General features: G+C 43.7%; 1 protein-coding gene across 1 annotated transcript in view; it reads left to right on the top strand.

Moving 5' to 3' along the window:
• The window catches only part of LOC138296482 (uncharacterized), a 1,064,486-nt gene that overhangs the window by 186,318 nt on the left and 857,022 nt on the right, over nt 1-21,146 (top strand). Inside the window, exons 10-11 of the mRNA XM_069235627.1 lie at nt 2,960-3,086; nt 6,118-6,221. Of these exons, the coding sequence (XP_069091728.1) occupies nt 2,960-3,086; nt 6,118-6,221 (231 nt within the window). The remainder of the gene's footprint in view (nt 1-2,959; nt 3,087-6,117; nt 6,222-21,146) is intronic.

Genomic DNA, 21,146 nt, shown 5'->3' with positions numbered 1-21,146 from the left:
ACTATTATTTTATTTTTCAGCTGCTGGCTCAGCCAGTATGTGCAGGGAGGGGCAGGCTGGACCATGGGAGAGGGGAGAGGGGAGGGGGAGTGGAGTGCACCCAAGTACGCATGTGTGTTTGGCCGGCATCTTAGACTCCCATACAGTGTCTGAGTGGCAGACTAAGCTGCTCAGACCAATCCTGACACTGCCCTCATGAGTGAGTTAGGGACTGTAATAATGTGCTCCGCTAAGACTACATAAATTAGTGATTTGCGTGCCTTCCCAGGGAGAAGTGTAACGGTAAGAGAGAGGCAAAAACTCTGGAGATGGAATATCAGGTACTAGTCTCTAAAGTGTTATGGACTACTGCACTCTTCCGTGCATGGATCACAGGCAGCATTAAGCATTCTGTGCATCAGCTTCCTCACTGTGAATCTACAGTGGAAGAAGCAGAGCAGGAAAAGACGCTGGAATACAGAGAATTGGTGAAAAAGCTGGAGTATAGAGAGAAGTAAAATAAACCAATCAAGAAAATCACCAGAGCCACTTAGTGGTAAATAGCAAAGAAAAATCCTCTGTAAATGGAGCACAGAGAGAGTTTCGGGGAAGCCAAGATGAGAAAAACAAACAAGCATTTGCAATGCAATGTGTCTTTCTTTTGCTCGAATTAGAGCTACTAGCATTGTAAATTCCTAACTAGACTTTTCTGGCCACATAAATCGAAAATAAAAAGTACAACAGTTGACATAAATTAGCTGATTCAAAGTGCCACGACTGCCATGAGCATGAGCGCGAAGGAGAGACACAAAAGGAAAAAGAAGTTTACTTGCAGTCAAACGTATCAGCAAACGTGCAATTATCCATGTAACAGGGTCGATTGCCAAGGCGGTAACAAAACTGCCCGAAGGGAGGGACAAAAGTAAAGCACTAACCAATGATAACAAAGGATTTTTGAAAGGCAAGCCCATGAAACGAGTGATAGTGATGGGCGTGCGGTGGGCATGGTTAAAAGCCCACAGATAGATTACAAAACGTCCAAGCGCTTGCGCACATGACCGAAAAAGCCACAAGGACGAGTGATGGTGGGTGAAGTAGTCAAAACAACAAAGATGTGCATAGCAATCGCTTTGTGATTGCCACACCTCAATTGAGTGACCTTTGACATTCCATTGCCTGACAGTCCTATCACACAGTACTTCTTTCCTTTTACTTGTTGTTTATTCTCACAAATGACGTACTTCAAGAGATGCGTGTGTACAGGACAAACGGTATAGGAAAGTATAACGTCTATTCTCAAAGCCACTCTGACATATTTTGAGACTATGTCAACATTACAAGGTTCAGTTGTTTTGCATCGTAAATGGGAGGCGGGAGATGGACTCTTCAAAATTGTACAACTGCACAATTCTCTTGTGGGCTGATTCAAAAGGGGAAAGACTTTTAAAAAAGCAACAGATGAAGAGGGTGATCCAAATAAGCTGATGGTTGAGAGAGGCTGAAACAAAGCCCACTGTCTTTGTATTCGTGTGAATCGATGACATGAGATGTGGCAAACAGCTTAGGGTGCCTGTTGGCCATCTTAAAAATGAAGCCTGAGGCATTGTATCAGATGTACTGGTATGTGACGTGGGAAAGATTTACCCCCACACACTGTGTGACGTTGTTTTTAAAACTTCATAAAAACTTGAAAAGCATCCCATGTTTTGTTAATCTTTACTGTAAAGGAATTTTGCAAAATGCGACCATGAAATTTGAATATTGTATGGAAAATGCTCCTAATCGGGGGAACGAGCGCAAAGATAATAGAAAAAAAGAACATGTAATCTAGAAGAATATAGCACATCCTACTAGCGAGAGTACAACAGAAAGGAAGGGGAGACCTAGCACTCGGCAACAGCAGAACAAGGTAAAAAGCAATTTTCAAGCTCTCAGCTAAGCCTCAAACAGGCTGCTAAGGAAGACTTTATTGTCAGTGGTGTTGAATGGAACTGAAAGACCCAACAGTGTCAATGCACAGATCCTGTTGCTAGGTGCCACTAACGGGTAATGAAGGGGTGACACATAGGGCCCAGTCAATCTGGAGTTATTTAAAATGCTGACTTGCTCCATAACTGACAGCTCTGGTAATTTTGGTTAATAATGCTATCAGATATTGCCAAAACTAAACACATCAGTTGTCTAACGAATAGGATTCTTTATGAGAGGAATGTCTCTTCAGTAGTCCGGATAAATTGCTGTGGCCAAGGATACGTTGATAGCGGCGAGGACCAGCAGACATGTAAATATTCTAAAGGTACAGGAATCCTCTGCAAATCCTGTACATCAATTTTTTAACCTAACCTTGAGCACAGCTTCTAAACACCTAATTGTGCTGAAGTGGCTGGCTAGATTGGGAATAGAATACCTTTTCAATGAGTCACCATTTCTGAAGGAAAAGATAGTCGCGTCTTCACAGATGCTAACCAGGAGTACTGCGAAATCAGGGTTTAAAATGTATACATCCTTTGAGTTTCATGTTTTTCTTTTTTAGAGATGCTGTGGAGTATTTCTCTTTGCAGGTGCAGCATTTGACCTACCATACATAATTTAAAGATCCATTTAAACATTCTGGTACTTCTGTTTCACATACCATTAATGCTCAAAGTATCAAGAATGTTATTGAAACCAAATTCTCTGAGCGAAACATTAAGGTATGCAGAGTTGTTCAACTTATATCCTAAAGGATTTGGAAAATCGGGCACGGTTCCAGTCATCCTGAAAGTATGTTGGCACTTCTGCAATATGATATTGTCAGCCCAGATTTCATGTTCAGTTTTAGATTTGTGTCTCTCTTGAACCCCTAGTAATGACACTTAACTTCAAACTGGCTGCATTGCAAGTTGTAAAGCCATTTTTATGTTTACAATAGCATAGCTTGACATAATAAGAAACAACAGGTGAAGTATTTGGAAATAAAGTTTACATTTTACTGTTATAGTTTAAACGATTGTCGAGGCAGACGGTAGGGCTGCGGAAACCTAGCAGGGAGGACCTGATGCTGGACGCCGATAGTGAGTCTGAAAGTATCAATGAGTTCTCTGGACAAGAAGACCACACAGCCACAGGTAGGGTTTTTAAAAATATCCATTCAGATACAGATGAACTTTGTAAACAGTAATACACTTAGGAACACACCACTTTTGTTGATCAAGATGCAACAGATAGTTTAATAGACAGAAATAATGTTTAGGGCCTGCCTATAAATAGCTTTAGGCATCTGTTGCTGAAGACTTACCGTCTACAATACAACAGTTCACTGCGTGGGCATTAGGTGAGTCAATTGCTAACGATTAGATAGGTTTATTGTCTATCTTATTTAATGTTTCCGACTTTGTTGGCCTTCCTTCACAATCTTGCATTTGACGTGCCACTGAAGCATTACCTCTTTACTATCCTTTTGATAGGATGAGTTGTATTTTTCCAATGCCGACACAAAGGAACTATTTTGCATTTGCTTTCCAGTGCTTAATGTTAGCACATGGCTTTCCTCGCTCACTTTCATACTCCCTCCTCATATGCTTAACACTCAGTACTTAATTTGTAAATAAAAACGTGCCGGTGCCAACGCCCTTCTCTGAAACCAACCGCTGCTGCAATTAAATGTGAGAACACGGAATACTGAGGCAGCGTAACCCTGAAGCCATCTCGGGCCTCTTCAATCCATTTACAGCCAACTCAAGGTCCCTTCAGCTCACACTTGCAGCTTTCTGCTTCCTCCCTCTGTGATACTTTTCGTTTTTCTCTTCCTCCGTCATCCCATATGTGTATTTTGCTCGCAGTGAATGCTTAAGGCAGAAAAATAAGCGTTGGCCCTCAAAAATTAGTGCAGGTGCTCAGCACCGGAAACAACAAGCACAAATTAAACACTGTTAACACTTCCCTCCCGTTTATCCACTGCTTCCCTTTCCCATTTCCCTGGCTTCACTGTTTATTAATTTTTTATTTTTTTTTTACAATACGTTGTGTGCGGGCTTCACACTCCTCATTTCTGTTGCACTGCTTGTCATTGCGCATGCACTGCTCTCCCTTTCTGCTGTCTGCTTGTTCCCCCTCACAGTCCCTCTATTCCCGCCCATGTGCTCATTCATTGTCCCCTTACCCCTCCTAGGTTTATTTTTTATTTTTCCTTAAAAATAGTAATTTGAGGGCCCAGCAGTTCAAGACTGCTATTGAGCAACACACGTATTTGCTTTTTGTGCTCCTTAACTTACAACTGGAAAATGAAGTTCGTCCATCTTCGAGTGGTAAATTAAACTTAAAAACAGAAGTCGTAATGGATGCTGCTGTGCCACGGTGCCGTTGCATGTGGTGGCATAAAATGCATGCATGTGTGTCGCGATGCACCGGTAGACACCCATTATGAAGGTGAGACCTGTTGGTGTTGATAGTGCTTGCTAAGCAAGGTTGGTAGTCCATATGGCACACTAACAGCCACAAACTGATTTGTAATTGACAGTATGATATAATTGTATCGATATGTAAAGTGGGTGTTTTATTGCATATCTACATCAATTATTGGACTATTTAGACGAATGAGCTCTTTTCATGGATTTCTGTAACTGATTCACTTAACTGCATAAGGTCCTTAACAGTAAAAACAATTATAAAAACCTCCTGAACAACGACTACGTACTCACGTTCCTTACTCCTCCAGATGATGATAATAAAAATACATCTAATATTATAATAATTAGCATTTTAGAGATAGCAGTAGAAATGATAGTAGTATTATTTGTATTCTTCATACTATTAGACTTATTAGTGTTGTTGGTTTTGGTATTGCTATTACTGTTATTATTACCACCAATCTTAGAGCATCATTTACGACACCCTAGCGCGGCCGGAGCGTCACTTTTAGAGACGCTCCAGTGTGTGCCATTTGCCATATTTACAAGGCAGCGTTAAGCCACTTTAAGTGGCTTAACGCTGCCTTGTAAATATGGGCCCCACCAATGCAGTTTTCTGCTGCAGAGCGGCGTGCAATGGGGGTTGCTGTGGGCGTTCCGCTGCAACACCCATTGCATTTTGACACTGACCCAGATTTACGAGGATTTGTAAAACTGAGGCATTGGCAAAAACTAACGCCACCCAAGGGTTGCTGTTAGCATGGCGCCCACGAGGAGAAACGCTTTTATTTCTCCTCATTTTTACTTTTCCTACGTGCGCTATATTCTGCAGCACACATAGGAAGAGCAACATACCATTAATGATTGTTTATGTGCAGGAAGGTGTTCCTTCCTACACATAAACAATCATTAAATAATGACGATTTTCTACTCCAATGTGTGCTGCATTGTGCAGCACACATACGACTAGCAAATCACTATTATTAATTGCTTATGTGCATAAACAATCATTCCCTGCAACGCAGGCACCCTTGCACTATGGTGCAAGAGTGCCTGCATTGGCCGCTAGCAGCTAATTTTAGTGCCAGAGCTAGGGAAAACACAATGGTGCACAGTATTGTTTTAAATACGGCACATCCCTGCTTTTCAGGAGTGGCACAGCACTGCCAGTTTTGGCACAGTGCTGCACTGCACCACTATTAAGTAAATGAGGGCCTTATTGTCTAGCAGTGATGAATTGGGACGGGTGGGCTATTGAGCTGTGTGGGCATCCCAAAATGATAGTGGCAGATGTACTCAAAATAATCACACAGTTAATCAGTTATACCTTTTGGGGATCTGGACCTGCTGTTGTTCATACTATACTTCATACCTGTGCGGTATCCTTACAATTAACTTTGTAGACAAAGAGCCACGCCACTACGGCACAATGTTATATCACGCGGTCTCTTTTATAATATGGAGGAAACAGAACTCTCTTTCCGTGTTTTTGGTTGACACATTCTCACTCAAATTGAAGTCCCAACCTGCTCGTTCTATCAAAGACAGGGGTTGATTTTGAAATAGTAATTGTTTGTGCCTTGTTATAGGTGGAACAGCAAATAGTTGCTCATCTAAAGTAGTGAGGGGCAGAAGAATATTTTCCAACATCACCTAGTAAATGAGAAACACTATAGAATAGAAATGTTTCTCTGCCAGGTCAGTTTTTGCTTTGAGTATGATTTATTAGTATGTTTCTATTTTATCATAGATCCTGCTAATGCGGAAATCACCGTGTACCAGGCAGAACCGTTCAGGCAAGCTTTGAGTGCTGGGGGCCCCCTGCAGACGCTTATAGAAGAAGATGAGGCCCAGGTATATTTTGTTATTGGAAAATCACACAGTACACTGCTGAAATATTATCCTTGCTTAAAATACTGTTTATGGTTTTAGCTCATACATTTTCCGAATTATTAATGCTGTTATTACCACAGTTGTATATTTTTTGTAAGTTTTTGATTTCAATTTGTTTGGTGAGTATTCACACTCAAATGGCCCACAGATGAGCTACTGGTTTCTCTGTGTGTCTAATCCTGAACGTCATCATTCTCTCAACAGCCCTAGGGGCTCTCCTTTGACTGACTCCTTTGTCCACAGAACCCCCACAGTTCTGTCTCCTGCTGAGCACACACCTCAGTCCAGATGGATCTTAATTGGAGCCCATCGCTTCTTACCTGTTCATGATCTCAATAAACACTGTCATCTCAATCTCCCTTAACCTATTCTCTAAGTAATCTTGTACCTCCGTCAACCACTTTCAATGTTTCTTTTCATATCTGCAAACACTGCACCTCGTTCTTCTACCTCAGGGACAGATTTGCAGAAAAAAATAGCAGACATTGTATTTGCTACACCCATCGCTAAATTTAAGCAAATAACAGGAGTTGTATACTGTCCCTAAAACACTAAGCAAATGAGGCAAACAAATGGGCCCGCATGGGTGTAGTGGTTGTTTAATGCAGTGTTTTGGTCTTCATTCTTCTGTACCTATTTGTTGCTTTTGGTACCGCTGACCATGAGATCTTGAAAGGTCAAGCCCAAGTAGCCATTAGCTGGGTTTGCTTAACTAAGGGATAAAGCTCAAATATCCTTCCTTTGACCTTTCTGGTCTGTTTCTTAAGAATAACTGCAGGTGTGGATCACCCATTGTTCTCCTTGCTCCCAAGTTTAACACACATCCCACAGCTAAGATCTAGCTCAAGCAGTGCCTGGAATTCTTTTTTTTACATATATGATGATAATATTCTGATAGGAGATCTGTGAGCCACTCCACATGTTTCTCAGAACTGCATGACGGGGGTCTCAAACTGGATAGGGAGCCCTGACTAATTACGAACACAGAGAAAATAGACATCGTGGTGGTTGCTGCCAGAGAGGATTATTGAGGAGATACTTTTTGGTCAACCAGTATGGCAGACTCTTCACTTGTGAAAGTTGGAAGACGTGTGAGTCCTGTTTAATGATGGAATACTGTGAAACATGTTTCCTCTTCCTCTGCAACCATAGAGATGACACTGAACCGTGATAAACAGATACATTCAACCATTCAATCACTGCTAACACTGAGTGACATAAAACGGATACTCAGTCACTGGTACAACTGGTACAGCTGTACCACTGGTAATACTGGGTTACTCTGAGACTCTGATGTATTATTATTGAGTGATATACTGAATAGGACCGAACACAGAACAAAGGATAATTGTATGTATGTCCCACTTACAGATACAGAAGTAGGGAGATGTGTACAAATATAACAATCTGTAACATTCATGATCTCTCAAAAGTTCGTTAACAATACCATGTAGTTACTCTCTGAATAATCATTCTCAGAAATAATTCTAACATCTAATTCATCAAGTTTAGCACAATTCTCATTAGCAGTTCTTGGGAAAACCCCCACATGAGTAAATGTATACACTAGCAGAGCCGAAATGAAAACTACTTTGGAAGCCAGACAAATCTTCTTTCTTTTTTTTTTTTTTTTAAATCTGTTTATTAAACTTAATACAAAACAAAATGCAAAAGTATCAGTACATTACGTATGAATTGTTGAGAGAGTATCCGGCACTTCTCCATTTTTTTTTTTTTTTTTTAACATTTGTACAATATACTGCACAACAAAACTGTATCTGAATGTACTGATTTTCATAAACATTATATAACTAATAACACATAACATGGAGATTGTTGTTCTAAAATATATATGTTGGCGTCGATTATTATGGTAAAAGCAGGGAACTGTACAGGTCGTGGATACTCCTTTTTTTGTGTATGTGCTTTGGTATAGGGGAATAACATTGTCATAGCGCAACCGCTGGGCAGATATATAATCGGTTAGACCTGATGTTACAATGGCATGCAGCAGTTTACGGCAATCTCGATTGCTATGGATAGTTTTAGTATTAGCGTATCTTTAGAATTTTGAAGAGATTGCTTCAAGGTGGGTATTTGTCGTTTTTGGATTCAATTCCAACTACAAAGAGGTCCCAACTGTCAATCCCGCTCTGTGCCTGACCTCTGTGCTGTAATTGCCTCAAGGTTCGAGATTCCGCCAGTGTATAATCATATAGGTCTCGTAACCAGAGGGACTGGGAGGGGGCGTTTGGGGCCTTCCAATGTGTAGCTATCAGACGTTTGTATGTCACGAATGCTAAATCTATAAACCTATGCTTATGTTTATCACTTTTTGTACGATGCCGTACGTTAAGCAGGCAGGATTCTGGAGTAGGGGTCAGTGGTTGGCCTACTAGGTCTGCAGATGTAGCAACTATTTGATTCCAGCCAGTATTGATCATGTGACATTCCCAGACCATATGGTAAAAAGTGGCTGCAGGGATAGCGCATCTTGGGCATATGGAATTAGCTCCTGGGTATATTTTATGAATACGAGCAGGGGAAAGGTATGCGTGATGCATATAATTAAATTGCGTGTATCTTAGTCTAAAGTTGCGAGATACGGATTTGATCGAGGTGAGGGCCATGTCCCAGGATTTTTGCGTCATTGGTGCGGGAAGAACAGAGTCCCAACGATGCTTGGCTTGGGTTAGAGCTTTACAGCTCTTTGTTAAGAGTATTTTGTATAGTTTAGTAACAACGTGCTTTGCCGCGCCCATAGAGAGCATTGTTGTAAGTAGTAGGGATTTGTTTGGCTCATTTTGTCCACAGCCCCATATGTTACGTAGGAGGTTAGTTATGGCATTGAATGTCAGAAAGGTTCGTGGTTGCATAACCCCCGCAGCCACCAAGTCTGCAAATTTGATTGCTCTAGCGTCACTATATAGGTCCCCTATGTTCAGAGTGTTAATCGCCTGTACATCATGATGAGAGGAAAGTGCGTAGATACCCGGTAATTGTGGTATTGGGATTAGGGGAGAGTAAGGGAGGGGTTGCATTTTGCCCTGTACATATCTCTTCCAACAGAATCTGGCCGAGTCAAGCAAGGGAGTATTATATAATAGATGAGGGAGACCTGTTAATAACCATGTCAGTATCGTTGTTGGGGTTGTATAAGCCATAATTGCTGTAGACTCTATATTGGACGGCTCATTTAGCCATTTAGTGACCCATTGAAGTTGGGCTGCTGCATAATACAGCTCAAGATTCGGCATGCCTAGGCCCCCCTCCTCTTGTAGGTATTATGTAGTGGTTAGGGCTACTCTGCGTCTGTCTCTGCCCCATAGCAGGTCAGTTAATAGAGAGTGCACCTTGTGGAAAAATGAGCGTGGTAAGTTCAGCGGAAGTGCTGAGAAGTAGTATAAGAACCTCGGTAAAATTAGCATTTTGACTAATGCTGTTCGGCCCATAGGCGATAAGGGTAGAGAGCTCCAAAATGACAAGGAGCCGCGGGTGGAGCGGAGTAGCCTATCTAAATTACCTTCTCTAATGTCTGACATAGAATGATACACTTGCACCCCCAAGTATTTGAAGGTTTGGTGCGACCATGGCAGTTGGTGCATGGGGAGAGATGCTCGTTGTTCAGGGGACAAACAGGTCAGGGGGAAGATACAGGACTTAGTCCAATTCACATGTAAGCCAGACACAAGAGCGAACCTGTTCAATACTTGGATTATTTCAGGTAGGGAGACAGAGTGATTACGCAAATATATCAAGGCGTCGTCAGCGTACAAGGATACTATGTGATATGTGTCGAACTCCTTTATGCCCCATTTATGTGCACAGCTCCTAAGCTTAATTGCAAGTGGTTCCATAGCTATTGCGAACAGCAATGGCGAAAGTGGACTGCCCTGTCTAGTTCCCCTGTTCACCGGAAAGGCTTCCGAGACCACCTGACCAGTTTTAACTCGGGCTATTGGTTTGGAATATAATGTAGTGATCCAGTTAATGAAGCCTCTCTGGAATCCAAACGCCTTGAGGGTACTGAATAGATATTCCCAGCCCAGCGTATCAAACGCCTTCTCTATGTCCAGTGATACAGTCACACTATCTGGGTCCGTGGTGTTGTGCATGATACGGATTAGACGTCTTATATTAAAAAAAGTAGTTCTTTCCGGGATAAATCCCGACTGGTCAGAATGTATTAAGTGTGACAGATGGGGGAGCAGTCTATTTGCTAGGATTTTCCCTAGAAGTTTGCAGTCAGTATTCAGAAGAGAGAGTGGTCTATATGATCTGACATCCAGTGGGTCACGCCCTGGCTTTGGCAGGACCACTATCAATGCTTCCCTCATAGAATCTGGCAATTGTTTTCTATTGCATGCTTCATTAAACACTTCCAGCAGGGGCCGTAACAAGTGAATGCTGTGCGAATTGTAATATTCTGGCGGTAGGCCATCTGTGCCAGGGGTCTTACCACGTGCCATCTGAGAGAGGGCCAGGCGAAGTTCCTCCATAGTAATGGGACCGTCTAAGATATCCGCATTATTAACGATGCTCGAATTTTGAGGAATCTGAACTAGGAATTCGGCCAATTGTTGTTCTTTAGGAGGGGTAGAGGATTGGTATAGCGTGTGATAATAGTTGTAGAAGGCCTTATTAATATCAGCTTGAGTATTAACCTCTATACCTGTTTGTAATTTAATAGCTCCTATTGGTGATGATTGTGGGGACTGTCGCACCAGCCACGCCAGCATCTTGCCCGATCTGTCTCCCTCAGCATGTTGTCTCGTTTTGAAGTGTCTATAGTCGTGTCTGCTAAGGCTGTCATCCGTTTCTCTGTATTTTGCTTTCAGTGAAATCAGTGTTTCTTGTGAGGTATTGTTTGTTGAGACTTCAATCTCCGCCCTGTGTATTTTGGTTTCTAATTTTAGTAACTCCGTGGTAAGCATTTTCTTAATGCCCACCGATGCTGCCAAGCAGTGCCCTCTGATTACTACTTTATGGGCATCCCACTCAGTATCACGATTCGATGTTGTGTTTTTATTTAATGAGAAATAGGTCGTCAAGCATGTGGCCAGTTCAGAGTTAAAAGGAGGGTCAGTCAGGGCATCTGGCTGCAAGCGCCATGTAGGAATGCAGGAGTGTATGTATCCCCATAGCAATACGGAATAGTGTGGGTTATGGTCTGATATAGTGCGGGCTAGATAGCCACATGTAGTTACCTTTGGGATTATGTTAGATGTAGCGAAGAGCATATCCAACCTAGTGTAAAGTTTATGCACTGGTGAGTAAAACGAATACTCGCGCGATGTGGGATGGAAAGTTCTCCACATTTCGCTCAGCCCATTATTCGATGCCCAATCTATCAGGTCTAGCGATGCTCGTTTAGCCGGAGTGTGCTCCAGTGGAGGGGTAGAGCGGTCTTTCAAAATATCTAGAACGCAGTTGAAATCCCCACCCCATATGGCATCTGTTGCGGGGTCGCTGAGCATGCTGCTGCCCAATGACACTAGGAAGTCGCGTTGGTTTGTGTTAGGAGCGTATAATGTTATCAGAGCTAAGGGACTTCCATCTAGAGTACCCTCCAGTATTACGTATCGCCCGCTGGTATCGCATTGAGTGCGGGACATAGTGTATGGGATTCCAGGGGCTATCCAGATTATCGTACCTCTGGCGAATGTCGAGAAAGTGGTACCATACAATTGGCCTTTCCATTTTGTTTTCGTGTATGCTAACGAGGACTCATCTAAGTGGGTTTCCTGTAGCATTGCTATATGTATCTGGTGTCTCTTAAGGTATGTATAAATCCGTTGCCTTTTGTTTACAGATGCCATGCCCTTTACATTCCATGTGAGGATTTTGTAATGTGTATTATAGCGATTATTTTGGGTCGCCATGGAATTTGAGTGAGGTGATGTGGGGGGATGCAGCTTGTGTCTGCAGAAGCCCGATTATCTTTGCTATTTGACCCCTATTCATAATATCTAGCCGCTTGGTTATTGATGTAGGAGTCCAGCCTTTAAGGTTTACATTGTGATGTGACGCTCTGCAAATGATATGTGTCAATACCTGTAACAATAAAACGTACTGTTCAACTACTACAATAACATCCACTATATATAGCAACAATAGTAGTTGTGATAAAGACAGGGGAGTGACGAAACTTGTCAACTTAGGGTAACAGTCCATACGGATCGGAGGGTGGTCCATGGCTATGGGTGGTTAAGTGACTTAGACCCGGCCTATTTTGCGTATGTTGGTGCCCTTATCAAGCAGTGTCGGCAGCAACCCGAGCATCCTAGGATTACGCAGACCCAAACGATAAAAATCTCCAGTCAGGGACAGCGGACGGGGTGTACTCTAGTGCTTAGAGACTGATATCTAACATATGTCAAATGTCATCTGCTGATCTTGGTGTGAGGATAGGACCCCGGTCAATTTCCGTTGAGTCGGAGTTTAACTCTAGGTCAAGGTCTGCATCTGATTGCCCAGATAGGGATGTCGGAGACGTCTTGGCAAAGCGCGACGTAGATTGTAACAATAGTGAACGTTCTACACGTGATTGTTCAGGGGAGGGTTTGTTGTTTTGCTTGTTGCAGGGTCTCCGTTTATTCCTCAGAGGAAGGCCTTTATCGTTAGGGGGTAGTGGGTCCGCCAGTCCTTTTGCATGGAGCCATGTCCATGCGTCTTCAGGAGTAGTGAAAAAAAGAGTACGGGTATTGTCTTGTACGCGGAGTTTAGCGGGAACAACAAGGAGTATTTAATATTGTGCCCTCTTAGATGCTCTTTGATCCGGTAGAATGAATTTCGTTTTTTATTAACTTCAGCTGTAAAATCCGGGTAGGCTGATATTTGTGTGCCCTCAAAGTATATTGGGCCAATTTTCCGGAATAGCTGTAATATAAGGTCTCTATCGCGGTAGTTCAGTAGTTTTGCTATGAGGGGACGTGGATAAGCACCCGGAGGTGGGGGCCTGCCCGGGACCCTGTGGGCGCGCTCTATTGAAAAAAACTTTGGAACATTATTTTTCAGCACCGTTTCAATTAGCCATTTTTCGACAAAAAGTTCCGTATTGGGGTTTTCGACGCGTTCCGGGAATCCCACAAACCGGATGTTATTTCGCCGCGATCTGCCTTCGATTTCTTCGGCCCTGCGTTTGAGTGTCTCGACTTCTGCATTTATAGCGCTCATTTGGGATTTTACTTCCATCATAGATGGTGTGAGGTGTGACGTATCCTTTTCGAGCTAAGATACCTTTTCGGCTAGTAACTGATGGTCTGCGCGGAGTAGATTCACATCTTCCGTGAGTGATCCCATTTTCGCTTCCAGCGTTGTTTTAGTGTCAAGGATGGCTTGCAGCACTCTTTCGAATTGTGTTGAGTGCGCTTGTAATGTCTCTTCCATTTTCTGGAGGGTTTGGTGTGTGTCAATAGGTCCGGTTGTTAAAGGCGTCTTAGTGGAATCCATGGTGTCTGGGGGTGCACGCGAAGTTTTTGGTTTACCCATCAGGAGATTTCTGTGCAATGTTTTTATTTATCTCTGGGTTCTACGTTGTGTTGCTTGACTTTATCGCAGTGGGTGAATATTACATCGTCGGTGTTGCGTCATGTGTGGCAAGTAGCAATCCAACTGCGACACGATGCCTGAGGATCCAAGACAGAGCTCCCCCTCACCCACTACGCACTCGTCAGTAGGCGCTATCTTAGCCAATTGCTTCTGCGGCTTATTTACATCTTCATGTCAATTAATTTTACGCTAACATGTCATGTACTCTTCATCCACCCCGAGATCAGGTACTATGTTTCTTTGCTGGACCACTCTGTGAGTATACGACGCGCTCACACTTGGTCTCGACCCGTTATGGTTGACTTGCACTACTTTGGACCCTTTGGGACCTATACATTTTAGGTATTGTCAGCCTTTCAGACTTTTTCTGATCCTGGGCCTACGTGCACTCCAGTGCTTCCCAAGGGGCACTCTGAGAGTTCTATTGAGCACACCGGTGTCTTCCGGGCATATCCTTTTTCAGTGACCGCAGGGGCAGTTTACCACTTACCACCCATGAGACGCTTCACCGTCTACTGTAATCACGACTCCAGTCGCCCGCTTTTTTTTTCCGTGGCGGCCGGGTTCGGGTGTCCCCTAACGTAACCGTGCTTCTATAAAGGATGCCACAAGCATCCCGTGAGTCAGGCGCCCGCCGGATGTCCCGGACAGTTCCTTCGGCCCGCTACTCGCCGTTGTTTCCAATCTATTTATATCCTGATTAGTAGGAGAGGGTCCTTGCCCCTGTCACTCCTTGCGATCGCAGCTCCAGATGCCTCGTTTTTCCACTGGAGGCCGCATTCGGATCAGTCCCAGCGCGATCATGCAACTAGGAGGGGCGCCACGCGAGTCAAACGCGCGCCGGGCGTCCCGAGCAGCTCCCACGCTCCGACGCTCGTCTTTTCTTCCGACCTGCCTGTGTCTTGGTTGGAAGGTGAGGGTTCCTATCTCCGCCGCCCTTTGTGATCGCGGCTCCTAATATCTCGGCGTTTTTCTGGCTGCCGCGCTCGGGGATCTCCCTGCGCAATCTCGTAGCGGGAGAAAGCGCCTCAGTAGCCCCGCAATTTGGGTGCACGCCGAGCCTCCCGGGTAGCTCTCCCGGCCCAACACTCTTTATCTCCTCTGATCTATTTATGTCCTGGTTGGGAGGAAAGGGATCTCACCTCCGCCGCTCCTTATGATCGCGGCTCCTGGTGCCTCGTTTTTCCGCTGGTGGCCACTCACATGCGTCTCTCAGCGCGGTAGCGCAACGTGAAATGGTGCCTCAGGCGTCCCGCGATTCAGGCGCCCGCCTGGTGTCGCGAGCAGCTCCCTCGGTCCGTCGCTCGACGTCGCCTCCGTCCCGCTTGTGTCCCGGTCGGAGGGAGAGGATTCACACCTCTGTCGCAGGACGAGGCGTCTTTAACTCAGGATTCTTGTTATAGGCCGGGTCGGAGCTACGATTTATGCGTCCGACCCGGTCGCCATCTTGGACACGCCCCCCACAAATCTTCTTTCTTTATTTGGACATTTTCTCTTTCGATCTGTCTTTTAAAATTTTCCAAAAACAATGCCTTCCCAAAAATTGTTACAAAAACAAAAGTCTTCAAAAACCTGTTAAAAAAAATTCCAACAATTTGTTGTATTTCAGGAAAACCTATTCAGCATCCGTGCATCTCTCAGTCTCTTTTCCAATTTCCAGCAGCTCCTATTGGTCCTCCAAACAAAAATCGAAGACCTTTCAAGTTAATGTCTTCTTCTGGTTCAATTCTTTCCAAGTGCACCCACTCAGGAGGTGTGTATTTCTCGTTTGTCTTTCTCTGTCTTGTTGATTTACGCGCTTTACCTCCCTGAATTCCTCAGCTCTCGCGCCAAGCTCTACAGTAGCACTTTCATTGATTTCTTCAGCTTTCTTTAAACCACCAAATGCATAACTACTTTGCACAACATTTCTTTGCAAACTCTTTTTTTTCTTTTTGTCCTTGAGTTTGATTTTGTGTAACTGACCTTCCATTCTAACTTCTGTTTTCTTTGTTTGCCTTTGAACTTTGGTTTTCACTTTAGTTTTCTCTGTTTTCGCTTGTCTCTCTTGTCAACCTCTTCGTCTATATCCAAGTTTTGAGTCTGGCTTCCTGACTCAACAACTTGAGATCAGTCTTTCTGGTACCCATAGTCGCCAAGTGTGTGAGGCATGAATCCAAGATGGCAGTCTGTTCCACTTTACAGCAGTTTTCCTTATCAGAGTATTGCCTTAGAAAGCAACACCCATTACAGATGTAGACAGTTTTTTCTCACATTTCCTCGTAGATGTAGATTGTGACATGCACATGAGGACACAACCGGGATTGCCAAGCTGCTACTGATGACAGAGGAGTACACTGTGTTAGAAATGGGGTCTCTAGTTGGTAGTCGGTTTGCACCCTGTCCAAGTAGGGACCCTCTATTCAGGATTAGGAAGATATCCAGCTCAGATAACCCCTGATTACCTCCTAGGTAGCTTGGCACGAGCAGTCAAACTTATCTCAGAAACAATGTGTAAAGCATTTGCACATAACAAACAGTAATACAGTGAAAATACTACTAAAGGACACCACACTAGTTTCTTTAAAAAAAGCCAATATTTATCTGTGTAAAACAAGATAAAAACGAGAAAAATTCAACATTCAGTAGAATCCAGGTCATGTGCAGGCAGCGGTATCGTTGTTGCTGAAGCGCTGTTGTCAGTGGGCCCAAGGTGGTGGTGCTGCGTGTGGCGGCCTCCGCGCAGAGCCTACGGGTCGCAGTGCAGACAGGGGCACCTGTTGACGGCACTGGAGTTGATGGCGCTGGCGTCGGTGGACCTGTGATGCAATGGAGGAGGGGACGGTGCTTCATGCACATCATGAGCGGTGTCCTGAGGGCTCGGTGCAGGCAGCAGCGTCGGTGTCAGCGTGGAGAGGTGTTGCTGGGATGCCAAGGCTGCGGTGTGAGCAAGGCGATGCGGAGTGCAGGGCCCACAGGTCATGGTGTAAGCAGCAGCTTGGTGACGGTGTCAGGTGGCGTCGTCGGTGAGACCAGGGTTGAGGTGTGATGTAGGTCACAGCTCTGTGTGGCGTCGTCAGGTCATGGTGCAGCCAGCGACATTGTTGGTGGCGTTGTGGTGGTTTTTCTTCTGTTGCAGCACAAGACACTTAGTTCCCAGTGCTGTAGGCAGGAGAAGCTGAGACCTTTGATATCCCTGAGACTTCCAACAGGAGGACGCAGTATCTAATAAATACGGTGCATTCTTGCCCTTTTCCTTTTGGCGCAGGACAGTGCAGCAAGAAGGCCTGCTGCACTGCCATGCACCAAAAGCTTGTAAATATGGCCCTTTGTATGCAAGCACAACAGGCTGTTGTAAGAGCAATCATCTTGGCAATCTGGGCGGAAAACACATTGCACAAATATGATGCTTCTACAATATATGTTAATGTGCAAACTGCACATGCTACACACAAGTTTCCTTCAATACCTCTTAAACAAGAGCCATTGGCAATTCAAGCCAAATCAGTTGGATTCAATAGCACTCTTGTATGTCAGTTCTCAGTTTTGTGTGCAATTCTGTGACTTCCAATAAATCATTTCTTCATCATAGTTAAGTTCAATCCTTCACAGACTTTACACCTGACTCGTTAGTCCACCAAAACCAAAATCAACACGTAGACTATAAAAAGTGTCAACACATAATGAACAATAGTGACATTAATAATCCAAATAGCATTAGCAATAATAACGCATCAGCAGCGCTAGACGCATACTCCTGCACTCCTGCCTCCCTTATCAAAAGAGCCTCATACTCACCAGTCCAAAACTGGATTGAACCTTCAAACATCGCTCCACGGGCAAGTGTGTCTGCCTGCTGAATTTTCAAATTTGTAAGACAAATTTTTCTATTGCATAAAGCCTTCTCCATCACAAAATGTTGAGGCGTATGTTACAGCAAGAAGAGTCAATGCGCAGTATCAGTGTGAGGCAAAGAAGACCCCGAAACTCCGCTGCAAAGAAAACCACCAAAGGCACCTACTTTTCAAAGTATTAGATTTATTCAGTAACTATATTTAACATTACAGTAATAATGTAACCAGCAAAAATAGTAGCAATCATCAGTCAAATAGCATGCTCATGGCACACAAACTGCCTAAAGAGACAATATACAAGCCATGGTAATACAGCATGATCAAATAGCAAAATCATTAGATTGAGCAATAGAGTGCTTCTTAAGCTAAAACCAAAGTAAGCTACTTTCCAATAAATTTGAATCTTCCTATAAGGTTTTGAACAATACGAACAATTCATGAATACAGTAATAAAAATATTTGTGGCATCTTTAACCCCTTCGCTGCCAGGCCTTTTTTTGGCTATTTGGGGCAGTTCGCACTTAGGCCCTCATAACGTTTTGTCCACATAAGCTACCCACGCCAAATTTGTGTCCTTTTTTCCCAACATCCTAAGGATTCTAGAGGTACCCGGAGTTTGTGGGTTCCCCTGGAGGACACCAAAAAATTAGCCAAAATACAGTGGAAATTTCGTTTAAAAAAAAAAAACAAATGGGAACAAAGGGCTGCAGAAGAAGGCTTGTGTTTTTTTTTCCCTGAAAATGGCATTAACACAGGTTTTGCAGTGCTAAAATCATCATTGTCCCAGCTTTCAGGCACAGGCAGACTTGAATCAGAAAAACACATTTTGCAACACACTGTTGGCATTTTACTGGGACATAGGCCATTTTTACTATTTTTTGTGCTTTTAGCCTCCTTCCAGTTAGTGATAGAAATGGGTATGAAATTAATGCTGGATCCAGGACAGCTAAACATTTCTAAAAAGTAGACAAAATTCTGAATTCAGCAAGGGGTCATTTGTGTAGATCCTACAAGGTTTTCTTACAGACAATAACAGCTGAAATAAAAAAATATTGAAATTGAGGTGAAAAAAACAGCCATTTCTCTCCACGTTTTACTCTGTAACGTTTTCCTGCGATGTCAGATTTTGAAAAGCGACATACCGTTACATCTGCTGGACTCTTCTAGTTGTGGGGATATATAGGACTTGTAGGTTCATCAAGACCCCTAGGTACCCAGACCCAATAAAGGAGCTGCACCTTGCAATGGGATTTCATTGTATACCGGGTATACAGCAATTCATTTGGTGAAATATAAAGAGTGAAAAATAGGTATCATGGAAACGTTTGTATTTCCAAAATGGGCACAAGATGAGGTGTTGAGAATCAGTGGTTAATTGCACATCTCTCTCTATGGGGTCCCCATACTAGCATGTGAATTACAGGACGTTTCTCAAATGGTCGTCTTTTTACACACTGTCTTACATTTGGAAGGAAAAAATGTAGAAAAAGAGAAGGGGCAATAACACTTGTTCTTCTATTCTGTGTCCCCAGAGTCTCCCGATAAAAATGGTCCCTCACTTGCGTGGGTAGGCCTAATGTCTGCAACAGGAAATGCAACATGCGCACATTACATTTTTACATTGAAATCCGACGTGTTTTTTGGAAAGTGCCTAGCTGTGGATTTTGGCTTTTAGATCAGCCGGCACCTAGGGAAACCTAGCACACCTATATATTTTTAAAAACCAGACACGTAGGGGAATTCAGAATGGGGTGACTTGTGGGGCTCTCACCAGGTTCTGTTACCCAGAATCGTTTGCAAACCTCAACATTTGGCCAAAAAAGCACTTTTTCCTCACATTTCGGTGACAGAAAGTTCTAGAATCTGAGAGGAGCCACAAATTTCCTTCTAACCAGCATTCCCCAAGTCTCCCGATAAAAATGGTACCACACTTGTGTGGGTAGGCCTACTGCCCGCGACAGGAAATGCCCCAAAAAGCAACATGGACACATCACATTTTCCCAAATAAAACAGACCTGTTTTTTGCAAAGTGCCTAGCTGTGGATTTTGGCCTCTAGCTCAGCCGGCACCTAGGGAAACCTACCAAACCTGTGCATTTTTTAAAACTAGAAACCTAGGGAAATCCAAGATGGGGTGACTTGTGGGACTCTGACTAATTCTGTTACCCAGAATCCTTTGCAAACCTCAAAAATTGGCAAAAAAAAACACTTTTTCCTCACATTTCGGTGACAGAAAGTTCTGGAATCTGAGAGAAGCCACACACTTCCTTCCACCAAGCACTCCTCCAAATCTCCCGATAAAAATGGTGCCTCACTTGTGTGGGTAGGCCTAGTGCCCCCAACAGAAAATGCCCCAAAACATAACACGGACACATCACATTTTCCAAAAGAAAAGTGACCTGTTTGGTGCAAAGTGCCTAGCTGTGGATTTTGGCCTCTAGCTCAGCTGGCACCCAGGGAAACCTACCAAAACTGTGCATTTTTGAAACCTAGACACCAAGGGAAATCCAGGATGGGGTTATTTTGGGGGCTCTCTCCAGGTTCTGTTACCCAGAATCCTTTGCAAACCTCAACATTTGGCCACAAAAAACACTTTTTCCTCACATTTCAGTGACAGAAAATTCTGGAATATGAGAGGAGCCATACATTTCATTCCACCCAGCATTTCCCCAAGTCTCCGGATAAAAATGGTACCTCACTCGTGTGGGAATGCCTAGTGCCCGCGACAGGAAACGCCCCAAAACGCAACATGGTCACATCAAATACTTACATTGACAACAGACGTGTTTTTTGGAAAGTGCCTAGCTGTGGATTTTTGTATCTAGCTCAGCTGCCACCTAGGAAAAGCTACCAAACCTGTGTATTTTCGAAAACTAGACACCTAGGGGAACTCAGGATGGGGTAACTTGTGGCGCTCCCACCAGGTTCTGTTACCCAGAATCCTTTGCAAACCTCAGAATGTGGCAAAAAAGAAAACTTTTTCCTCCCATTTCGGTGATAGAAAGATCTAGAATCTCAGAGGAGCCACAAATTTCCTTCCACCCAACATTCCCCCACATCTCTCAATAAAAATGGTACCTCACTTGTGTCGGTAGGCCTAGTTCCCGCAACAGGAAATGCCCCAAAATACTACGTGGACACATCAAAATGATCAAATACAAAACTACCTATTTGCGAGGGGGTGGGGCACCTGCGTTTTTGGTCCTGGGCTCAGCAGCCATCTAGGGAAACCTACCAAACCCAGCCATTTCTGAAAACTAGACACACGAGTGAGTCCACGGAACGGAGGAGTGACTTGCATGGATCCCCTAGTATTTTCTTACCCAGAATCCTCAGCAAACCTCAAATTTAGCTAAAAAATAAACATTTTTCCCACATTTCTGTGTGGGAAAACCACGCCGGCACAAAGTTCCTACCATCCAATGTTCCCCTCAGTCTCCCAGTAAAATCGATACTTCACTTGTGTAGGTGGGAAAAGTACCTGTGACAGGGAAGAGCCAAAA

This window comes from Pleurodeles waltl, chromosome 5 (assembly GCF_031143425.1).
Source record: "Pleurodeles waltl isolate 20211129_DDA chromosome 5, aPleWal1.hap1.20221129, whole genome shotgun sequence".
Lineage (NCBI taxonomy): Eukaryota > Metazoa > Chordata > Amphibia > Caudata > Salamandridae > Pleurodeles > Pleurodeles waltl.
The sequence above is the reverse complement of the archived record's forward strand: the minus strand, read 5'-3'. Positions and strand labels throughout refer to the sequence as shown.